At 54.2% G+C, this 11,371-nt stretch overlaps 1 protein-coding gene across 1 annotated transcript in view; it reads left to right on the forward strand.

The window, feature by feature from the left end:
• The window catches only part of SCN4A (sodium voltage-gated channel alpha subunit 4), a 29,946-nt gene extending 23,916 nt beyond the window's left edge, over positions 1–6,030 (forward strand). Inside the window, exons 19-24 of the mRNA XM_004374216.1 lie at positions 1,327–1,605; positions 1,898–1,951; positions 2,201–2,338; positions 2,921–3,025; positions 3,699–3,969; positions 4,805–6,030. Coding sequence (XP_004374273.1) covers positions 1,327–1,605; positions 1,898–1,951; positions 2,201–2,338; positions 2,921–3,025; positions 3,699–3,969; positions 4,805–6,030 — 2,073 coding nt within the window. The remainder of the gene's footprint in view (positions 1–1,326; positions 1,606–1,897; positions 1,952–2,200; positions 2,339–2,920; positions 3,026–3,698; positions 3,970–4,804) is intronic.
• The last annotated feature ends 5,341 nt before the right edge of the window (positions 6,031–11,371 follow it).

The raw sequence follows: 11,371 nt of genomic DNA on the forward strand, positions 1-11,371 counted from the left end.
TCTGTACTCTGGCCACCACTAGGGGGAGGCAGAGGGCTCAGACAGATTGCCCTGCCAAAGGCCAGATTTGGGGGCGCTGGAGACATCCTCCCACCTGTAGCACCCTTGGCCCACCCCCTGCCTACCTCATTCCCACCCCTGGGCCCCCTCTTCAGCCTGTCCTTAGTTTATCTCTGCCACTGGGGGCAGCGGAGGCTGCAGCAGCACCCAGGAGTGGGGGTGATGGCACCATGGCAGGCAGGAGGAGGAAGGAAAGCAGATCTGTGGGTTCTGGGTGACTATGGGTTTATGGGTATCCCTCCCCGATCTTAGACTGGGCCCCCAGGGCTCTGAGGCCTGAGCAAGGGGGAAGGTGTTTGTACCTCAGCTCTGAGCCTGCCCCCTTGATCTCGGGTCATGCTGAGGTGGAGAGGATCTCCTCAGGCCCTTTAGAGCGGAAGTGACAGGTAAACACAGAGTTTGGGGAAGACAAAGGGGCTTCCCTAGTGAAGGGAGGACTACTGGGAACAGATCTGCTTCATGAACAAAGCCTCTGAGGTAATTGGTTGTGGCCAGCAGTGTGCTCTGCCCAAGAGGCTCCTTCCTGTTCCTTCAAGGAGCCAGCCACGCCTGGACCTCTGACCCCTAGAGCCCGGGGAGTCTCCCAGCTAAGGGGAAACGGCCTGCCCATGGCTACACACCTGGTTAGTGCCCCAGCCCGGAATAGAGCTCCCCAGGGCATTGCCACTCTGTCTGGAGGCAGTGAAACAGCTTCTCCTTGAAAATGGGCAATTCTCAGATTCAGCCTAGCCTGAAATGGTGAGGTTGGCCTGTGTTCCCAGGGATGCTGGGAGACAGGGCTCAGATCCAGGGGTCCTGCTGCTTTGAAGACCCCAGTGGCTTGTTTCCTGGGCCTGGGTCTGTGTCTCTAATGCTGTGAGCAGATAAGCAGGGGGCTGGGTCACGTGGACCAAGTTTCCTATGGGGGCTGAGGAAGGAGTGTTTGTGTCCTGCCTGGTGACCCGTGGCGGGGCTGCTTCCAGAGAAGCCTCCAGCCAAGCAGAGAACCCTCCCCGACCACTAGGCCTAAGCCCGAAACTGCCCCTGACTGTCACACACACACACACACACACACACACACACACACACACACAAGCACCGACTTCTCCTCTCTAGGCCCTGGCTCAGATTGGCCCTCCTCCAGGAAGCCTACCTTGAGTACCAGTGTCCAGCTCTGCCTAGTCCTCTGGTTAGTGTGTAGGTAGGGAACCCTCTCTCAGAGGAGGCTGAATCTCCTCCACCCACCTGGACAAGGGTCTGGTCATAACCCTCTCCCCTGGCCCCCAGGTGGTGGTGAATGCCCTCCTGGGAGCCATCCCCTCCATCATGAACGTGTTGCTCGTCTGCCTCATCTTCTGGCTCATCTTCAGCATCATGGGCGTCAACTTGTTTGCCGGCAAGTTCTACTACTGCATCAACACCACTACCTCTGAGAGGTTCGACATCTCTGAGGTCAACAACAAGTCCGAGTGCGAGAGCCTGATGCACACGGGCCAGGTCCGCTGGCTCAATGTCAAGGTCAACTACGACAACGTGGGCCTGGGCTACCTCTCCCTCCTGCAGGTGGTGAGTGCCACCTCTGACCCTGCACTAAACTGAGATGGAGGTGCCCCGGTCTCTCTCATTGCACCTGAGCCCACTGTTGCTCCTTATTAGGGGGTCATCCTCCCTGTTCCCAAGGCTGTGGGCCCCTGAGATGATCTCTAGGCCTCTATGGGCTCTTATTTGATGCCTGCCCAGTGGAGCTTTGGGCAGGCAGCCTCTGGGGAGGCCCAGGTTGGAGAAGGGAGGGAAACTCATGGATGATGGAAGCAAAGAGAAGCCCCCTCCTCCTCACACCCCAACCGCACTCTCTCAGGCCACCTTCAAAGGTTGGATGGACATCATGTATGCAGCCGTGGACTCCCGGGAGGTGAGTGGGGTTCTCTGAGATGTGGCTGTTGGAGGAGACTCAGACTGGAGACACAGCAGCACATTCTGCCCTATCCCCACCCCGCCGTGTTGCCTCCTCAGGAGCCCCAGAGACCCGGGCAACCTGAGGGTGGAAGGGGTCCACCTTCTGGGCCCAGGCCTGTCCTGCCTACAGTGTGATGGGGAGCAGGGAGAGGCCAGTGTGTGCACCCAACCCCACCGCACCCCGTCCTGTCCTGTGGCCCCGCAGAAGGAGGAACAGCCAAAATACGAGGTGAACATCTACATGTACCTCTACTTCGTCATCTTCATCATCTTCGGATCCTTCTTCACCCTCAACCTCTTCATTGGCGTCATCATTGATAACTTCAACCAGCAGAAGAAGAAGATGAGTATCCAGTCCAGCCTGCCCTCCCTACGCTTTCCGCCTACCCCACGCCTGGTCTCCCTCTTCCCTTCCTCCATTCACTCATTCCATCAGATTTCAAAAACACTGCCTAAACACCTACTGTGCTGTTGCTGGCAGCGTGGTTGAGGCAGCAAGCCTGGGTTCAAATCCCCCCAGGCAACCTTGAGCAAGTGACTTGGCCTCCCTGAACTTCAGTTTCCTTATCTATAAAATGAGGTTGATACCACCACCTCACTCAGTTATTCTAAGGACCCAACGAGATATTGATGGAAAGTGTCTGGACTGGAACAGGCATGAGGTGGAGTTGGTCCCCTTCCCTCTGTCCGTCACCCTCACTTCCTTCCCCTCCCTTCTCTAGGCCGTAGATCCCCCTCAGTCTCCCTCCCCCTTCTTCTCCTCAGCCCTCCATCTCTGACCCCTCCAGGACACTCTTCCCCTTCCTTCCAGGCCCCTCTGCAGGGGTAAGGGGCTGCTCTAAGGGTGGTCCCTGAGGTAGGGGGGGTCTTGGGGGCCAAGAAGGGGCCTCCCCACTCCAACCTTACAGTCCCCATCCCATTATACTTTGGAGGGAAAGACATCTTCATGACGGAGGAACAGAAGAAATACTATAATGCCATGAAGAAGCTGGGCTCCAAGAAGCCTCAGAAGCCAATTCCCCGGCCGCAGGTACTGCCGCTCTGGGCCCCTCCTCTTGCAGCCAGGTCAGGCCATAACGTGTACAAGCACCTGTACATATTGTCCCTGAGAGGGACAGTGGTGGTCAGATGCAGCCTGTGCTCTGCCCACCAGGCTGTGTCCCTGGTGTGAGGCTGGGACCACTTGCAGGAAGGGGTGCTCTTCATAATCTGCACAAAGGCCCCTATGGACTAGCAGCAAAACCTGCTGAACTCTAGCCACTGGTTTACCCTTCGCCCATCCCTGCACAGCCCCTTACTGTCCATCCACCTCCTCACCTGGGACCCTCAGTGGTCTCTGGGGCAAAGGCCTCTAGAAGGGGGAGAAAGAGAATGTCCAGACGCCTTCCCCAGTGAGCAGTGACTTTGGGAGAAGGGTAAGGGGGAGCTGGGAGACTTTGAGGGGAGGAAGGGCCCCTGAGTACGAGAGATGCCCAAGGACTCCATAGAAGAACCTAGTCCCAGACCCATCAGAGAGCCCAGCCCCCCTCCCCTCCCTGGCAGACTCCACCACAAGCTCTGACACCTCCTCCCTCTCTCGCCTGTCTCTTCTCTCTCCGTCAAACTGTCATCCTGTGTCTCCTGCCTGTCCATGTCTGTCTGGGTCTGGGCCCCCTTCCCCATTTCCACACATGTGTATGCTTGCACTCCCATCCATGCTGTAGAACAAGATCCAGGGCATGGTGTATGACCTTGTGATGAAGCAGGCGTTTGACATCACAATCATGATCCTCATCTGCCTCAACATGGTCACCATGATGGTGGAGACGGATGACCAGAGCCAGCTCAAGGTGGACATCCTGTACAACATTAATATGATCTTCATCATCATCTTCACGGGGGAGTGCGTGCTCAAGATGTTCGCCCTGCGCCAGTACTACTTCACCATCGGCTGGAACATATTCGATTTTGTGGTTGTCATCCTGTCCATTGTGGGTGAGCAGGGCCAGGCTGGGGTGGGCAGGGCAAAGCCTGGCTGAGCCACTCAGGAATACATGGTGCTTTCTTCTCATGTACACACACACACTCACACAACACCTGGCATTCACACTTATGCACAGAGTTCACACAAGGGTGGGCTCACAGGTAGCCTATCAGCTGCACACATATGAATACACCTCAAGAAACACATTTACCTGATCAATAGATGCACACTCATGTGCTGTGTACTTCATGAAAAACATAAGAAGACTGTTCCAGGATACATACACACTGGAGAAACCGTGCATGTAATTATGGTAGCAACCAGCTACCATTGATTGAGCATTCACTATATAGCTGACACTGTGCTATGCACTTTACTGGCATTATCTCACTAATTGTTCATAACTATCCCATGAAGCAGGTAGTGTTATTGCTTCAGTTTTACAGATGAAGAAACTGAGTCACAAACAAATTAAGTGACATGCCCAGTCACATAGCTGTACACACACATGCACACACACATACACATACACGCACACCCTTCTCTTATCCATGGCATCAGCACACAGCTTTAGGAATGGGCCTTACCCTTACCCCATCAACTTTGGCATATTCTCCTTCCAGTTAGGTCAGGGCAGAGATGTAGCCCCTGGCACCAAGACCCCTGGGAGGGGCCAGCCTAATAGGTCAGGTCATTTGGGCTGTGGTCTGAGGGTTGAACCTCTACTGATCCCTTCTGGGGAAAAGCACACCAGGCCAGTCCTTCTTTGGGCCTGACCCCACACCCTCATTCCCTGACCCATTGTCCCACCCTGAGGCTGCAGTTCTCACTAGGTCCTCCCTACAGGCCTGGCGCTCTCCGAACTGATCCAGAAATACTTCGTGTCACCAACACTGTTCCGTGTGATCCGCCTGGCACGGATTGGGCGCATCCTACGGCTGATCCGTGGGGCCAAGGGCATCCGGACGCTGCTTTTTGCCCTCATGATGTCACTTCCTGCCCTCTTCAACATCGGTCTCCTCCTCTTCCTGGTCATGTTCATCTACTCCATCTTCGGCATGTCCAACTTTGCCTATGTCAAGAAGGAGTCAGGCATCGATGACATGTTCAACTTTGAGACCTTTGGCAACAGCATCATCTGCCTCTTTGAGATCACCACATCAGCTGGCTGGGATGGGCTTCTGAACCCCATCCTAAACAGTGGGCCCCCTGACTGTGACCCCATGCTGGAGAACCCAGGCTCCAGTGTCAGAGGTGACTGTGGCAATCCCTCCATTGGCATCTGCTTCTTCTGCAGCTACATCATCATCTCCTTCCTCATCGTAGTCAACATGTACATTGCCATCATCCTGGAGAACTTCAACGTGGCCACTGAAGAGAGCAGCGAGCCCCTCTGTGAGGACGACTTCGAGATGTTCTATGAGACATGGGAGAAGTTTGACCCTGAAGCTACACAGTTCATTGACTACAGCCGCCTCTCCGATTTCGTGAACACCCTGCAGGAGCCACTGAGGATCAGCAAGCCCAACAAGATCAAACTCATCACACTGGACCTGCCCATGGTGCCAGGGGACAAGATCCACTGCCTGGACATCCTCTTTGCCCTGACTAAAGAGGTCCTGGGGGACTCTGGGGAAATGGATGCCCTCAAACAGACCATGGAGGAGAAGTTCATGGCAGCCAACCCCTCCAAGGTATCCTACGAGCCCATCACCACCACCCTCAAGAGGAAGCATGAGGAGGTGTGTGCCATCAAGATCCAGAGGGCCTACCGCCGACATCTGCTCCAGCGCTCTATGAAGCAGGCATCCTACATGTATCGCCACAGCCAGGATAGCAATGGGGAGGGGGTCCCAGAGAAGGAGGGGCTGATCGCCAACACCATGAGCCAGATGTATGGCCAGGAGAACGGGAACAGCAGTGTGCAAAGCAAGGGTGAGAAGAAGCCCTCAACAGAGGATGCTGGACCTGCCGTGGGACTCACACCCATTGGCCCTTCAAACGCTGCCCTCCCTCCCTTCCAACCATCGAGGCAGACAGTGCGCCCAGGGGTCAAAGAGTCTCTTGTCTAGCAGGCAGCAGAAGTGGACAGCTGAGCCTTGGCACAGTCCCACAAGCTACCCATGCTGCCTGCATGCTGAAGGAGCCGGGCTTTGAGTCTGGGACCCCCTCTTGGGGAACAAGATTTGGCCATGCTGAGGCTGACCCCCAGGCCTGAGCACCTGCCCCCTCCCCCCAGGCCATGGGAAATGGAATTGCTTTCAGGGGCTCCATGCTGGGCCTGAGGCCCCTGGCGCCATGACTTTGCCTTCAAGTTGCTCTAACCTCCTCATGGACCTTGCACCCCTCGTCTTGGCCAGGAGGGAGGTTAGAACATCAGATTCTGTGCCCTCAACTTGGGGAGGAGCTCGCCTACGCTGGAGGGATTGGCTACCCTCCTTTCTCCAGAGTCTTAAGGGCTACTGCCTCTCCCCATAAAGTGGCTCAGGCTCCCCAACCCCATCCCAGACAAAGATGTCTTAACCCCAGGGTGCTGCCAGAGGTACAGCTTCCCTCTGCCCGCTCAGGGGTTCCCTGGAAAAAAGAGAAATGTCACTGGTCCAGAAATGGCTCCACAACCTGATTGACCACTGGATCCTGATGCATCGGGCTGGGATTATGGCCCCTAAAACCCTTTCTCGGGCCTTGTCCAGTCCCATGGCTCCCCTGGCTGGCCCCTAGGGGAAGAGCAGAAGGAAGGGTTCCACTTGGCAATTGTCTTTTTCTAGGAAGTATGGATGGGTGGTACAGACTGGGTCCTCCCAGCTGTATGGCTGCTCTGGGGGCTCTTTTTGGCCTGAGCATCCACATCTGGGGAGGGGTCGGGGACCTTGACACTCGGTAAGAAGATTCTTGTTCCTTCTCTCCGTTCCTCACTCCTCCGTTAGCGCCACCGGGGTTCCTTGAAGCCCCATCACGCCTTCAGAGATCTCCTCCTTCTATCTCTCCCCACACCCATCTTTTCCTCCCCCCTCATCCTTTTTTTCCTCTCCTTAAAGTGATCCTAAGAATGTTCTGATTGAGCTCATGTTAGAGATTTTGACACTGGGACATGCCGCAGGAAAATCCCACCTGGCTTAGGCTCAACCTTGCCATTTCCTGCTGCCTGGGAAGCCACACAGCACTTCTGCTGGCCCCACTGATCTGGTATGGCAGGGCCAGGTTTCTGCTGGCTTCTGGAAAACAGACAAAAGCTGAGCTTGAAGGAGAGACTGAGAGATCTGCTCAGGCATTGCTGGATTTATTCACTTGTGTGTGCACCTGTGTGGCCTCTGTCTGTATGTCTCTGTGTGTACCTATAGTTGTGTGTGTTCAAGTATGTGAGTATATGTGTGTGTGAGCCACTGTGTACCATGAAGCCTGCATATGTGTGAGTGTATGGGTATATTAGTGCATATATGTGTCATTGTGTTCTTATAGTGTCTGAAGGTCCCTTTGTGAATGCAAGCTGGTGTATGTGTCCTCTGTGCAGGCCTGTTTGTGTGAGTATAACTGTATGTGTGAGTATGAGCCTATGCCATGAGTGTGTGTATGGGCACTTTTGTGTATATGTGTGTCATTGTGTTCCTATAGTGTATGAAGGTCCTTGTGTGAGTGCAGGCTGGTGTGTGTGTGTGTGTGTGTGTGTGTGTGTGTGTACTCTGCTCAGGCTTGTTTGAGTGTGCCTGTTTGTGTGTATGTGAGCCTGTGCCATGAGTGAGTGTATGGGCATATTTGTGTATATGTGTGTCATTGTGCCCCCATAATGTCTGAAGTTCCCTGTATGAGTACAGGCTGGTGTGTGTGTGTCCTCTGTGCAAGTCTGTTCAAGTGAGTGTGCCTAAATGTGTGAGCCTGTGCCATGAGTGTGTGGATGGGTATGAGCACATGTGGTATGATTTGTACTTTGAGTCCCATGTTAGCTTAAGTTCCTCTTCTTTTTCTTCTTGTTTCTCGTGAACGTTTTGATTAAAACTCAGGAAATAGCAAAACCTTCAAAACAAGATGTGCGTGTGTTTATATGTACACACGCCCATAGGCCCACTCTCTCACCTCCTTTCCAACCTGCCTGGGCGTCCCTCCCTCTCACTCCCTGTGGATGCCATCTTTCTCCTTTCTCTGTTTCTCTTCATCACACCCATTGCCCCAGCCCAGCTCTCCATCTCCTGCCTGTGTCTCCTGCATGGAAAGAGGCCTCAACTCTTTCCATCTCTACTTGCAGTGATTCTGTCTCTTCCTTCAGAAGGTTCATCCAATTGGGCTCAGCCTCCCCCCTGCCCAGCACCCTGCCTCTCTGCCTTTTCCTCCTGGGCCCCGAAATGACATGGCCCCAAGAGAAATCTCTTGGGACATCTCTTGGACTGAACCTTCTTCACCGGACTGTGCCAACTGCAGAGGAAGAGTGGATGAGCAGGGTCCAGATCTCCCCCTGCCCATGGCCCCTCCCCTGCAGATCCACACCTGTTCCTGCCAGGCCAGCAGACAGGCTCCTTTGTACAGTTCTTACAATAAACCCTTCCCTGGTGCCTGACATGTGGGCTTCTCCCTTCCGTGCCTGTGCATGTGGGCATCGACGGGGTCTGAGGACAGCAAGAAGGAAAGAGAGGCTGGTGGGGATTGGAGCTAAGTGGGGAAGACTTGGGGGAGCCTCCTAATGGGTTGGGAGGGCATGATAAGGAGAACCCCAAAACCTGCTATGGCTCAGCCTGGCTCTCTCCTACCCCTCTACAAAAGCCTCTTAGCTGGAAACCAAGAGGCCAGATGGAGTCGGGGGTCATGCCCCTCCTCCCCCAACAGGCAGCATCATACTCCCCCTTCCCACCCATGATAGCACCCAGGAAACATGTTGTAGGGACCCTTGCTCCCAGCCCCTCCTTTCCAGGAGCCCTCTCCCTCTCCCTCAGAGACCTCAAGGTGCCTATGGGGCACCCTCTATGGTCCCTCTCTCCCCTCCGAAGTATCGTCTCCCCCTCCCACGTTGCCTCTGACCTATGGCCCCAGAGAGCCCAAAGTCACATGGACCTGTGACAAAGAGTATTATAGAGTATTATTATATTTTATATAGAGTATTATATAGTATTTTATGTATTATAAAATTTATATTTTATATCATATAGTATTATTGTATATGTAACATATAATATATAAATACATTATATTTATATTATTATATTTTATATAAAGTATTATATAGTGTTTTACATAAAGTAAAATTATATTTCACCCACACTGAGTTGGCTCCAGTGTGGCATGGCTACCCAGGGTGAGTGAAATATAATTTTATACATCATTTTATTTTCTATAACTTGATTTCTGGCTTCCAGGTCTGTATTGTTTTAAACAAGTAAATAGTCTTTTTCTGGATTCCTGCACCCCCTTCTCCAGGCACCCGAGGTTACATAGCACCACATGGGGCACGGAGAGGGACACTCACTGGGCCTTGGTCCACATGCTGGCCTGAGATGTCCCTCAGCCTTGTCCCTGTGGCCCCTTCCCACCTTGCAGTTCTCTTTGCATGTTGGTGGTGGGGCAGGGGGGATTGGGATCCCTGTGGGGCTTTCTGAGTCCACCACCAGGGGCAGCTGTCTCTGCTCAGGGTGCCAACCTCCCTCTCTGGGTAGAGGACGCCTCCTCCAAACCTCACCAGGGCCCTCTCTGGCCCTGAGGGCAGGAAGATTTCCAGGGTGCCCCGGCCCATCCTTCCCCTGAGCCTCCAATGGTAGACAACAATAAGGCAAAACACTGAGCGAGAAACAAAGAGCATAGCCCAACCCCCTCCCCCACCCCCGCAGTGACCGATGGGCTCGCCGCTTTACTGAGAGTGGCCTGTGCTTCCAGATACTTCGCCAAGTGCTTTCTCCACTTGATTTCAGTTAATGCTCACAACCACCCTAGGTAGGACGTAGTATCATGATTTTTTCTATTTTACAGAAACGAGGAAACTTGGTTTCTCAGAGGTTGAGAGTGGATGTTGCTTAATTGGGGTGCTGTTGGCCTTTGGGGCAGGAAAATTCTTTGTCTTGTGTGACACTGTCCCTCACATGACAGGACCTTTAGTACCCCAGGCCCACAAATGTCAGGGGTCCCACTGGTCATTGCAACCATCACAACTGCCCTCACGTATTTCTAAATGCTTCTGGGGGTTGGGGGTGGGGTGCAGCGGAGCAGGACCACCCCTGGTTGAGAACCTCTGGGTAATCTGGGGAGGCTTTCCAGCTGGTACACCACAGTGTCAGGATTCGAGCCCACGTCCTTCTTAGCCAGCAGGCCTCCTCCCCTAACAGCAAGCCCAGGCAGACGCAGTAAGGCTGGACTGGGGAGAGGCCAGAGATCCAAGCCCTTTGTCCCCTGCTCTTCTTCCCCTCCTCTCCTTCCCAGAGCTTCCGGGGGGCCCCACCTTCTTGCTTCCCCAGGACCCCTGAGCCTCTTGTCCCCTCCCCCTTAACCCCCATCTCTTTTTTTGACGCTGCCTTCCTGGAATGGTAGGTAGGGTGGTGCCAGTTGTCAAGGTGTGTGGCCCAGGGCAGCCGGGGCAGAGTCGGGGGTAGGCTTACGATGCCTCCTGTTCAGGATAAGGAAAGGAAAGGGCGTCAGAGCCCGGGGTCCAGCTCATTGTTGTTGTCACCAGGGAGGGAACATTGCGGCCCAACTGTGATAAATAACCCTACCAGCAACGGCCCCACTGCCCCCCACCCCTCCTGAAAACGGATCCCTGCCAGCATGAATGGGAATGAGGTCCAAAGGACACATCTGCATCCCTGCCCACGGCAACGCTCATGTGCGTGTTTGGAAGATGCCAGTCACCCCACCTCTGTGCCCCTCACTGTCACCCTGGGCCCCAGGACAGCCTGCTGAGTAGCCCCTGAGCCACACAGCCGGGAAACACACAAGTGCGTGCAGACACGTGAGTGCACGTTCACGCATACAAACACATGTGCCTGAGCCTTCCCCAACCACCCTACCAATTTTGTGGGGCCACTGAGTCCAAAGATAACCAAGGCCTCCATCACAGGGACTTGGGAGGGGTAGAGTTTGCTAAGGAAGAGACCCCTGGATTTTGCCCCCTCCTGGGGGACCTCATCTCTCTCTCTCACCCCTTCCAGCCCCAGGGGCCTCTTGGTCCCCAGCGGACCTCAGGTGATGTTTATATTCCTGGGTTGTTTGTTCTGTGAGCTGAACATCTGACACATTTTCAGAGAAATGTTTTTTTCATCTGGAACATCTGGAAACAAGCAAGAACATCTGGGACTGCCTGCCTGGAACGGGTTGCTCCTCAGATGAAACCTTAACCCTCCCGTCCCCAAATTTGAGAGTTCAGGTCCTGGCCTTTGCCCATCCTACCCTACCAGGTGAGGCCCATGGCCAGGCTGAGAGGGGAGAGCGTGCCCCCAGCAA

Source organism: Trichechus manatus, unplaced genomic scaffold (genome assembly GCF_000243295.1).
Source record: "Trichechus manatus latirostris isolate Lorelei unplaced genomic scaffold, TriManLat1.0 scaffold00028, whole genome shotgun sequence".
Lineage (NCBI taxonomy): Eukaryota > Metazoa > Chordata > Mammalia > Sirenia > Trichechidae > Trichechus > Trichechus manatus.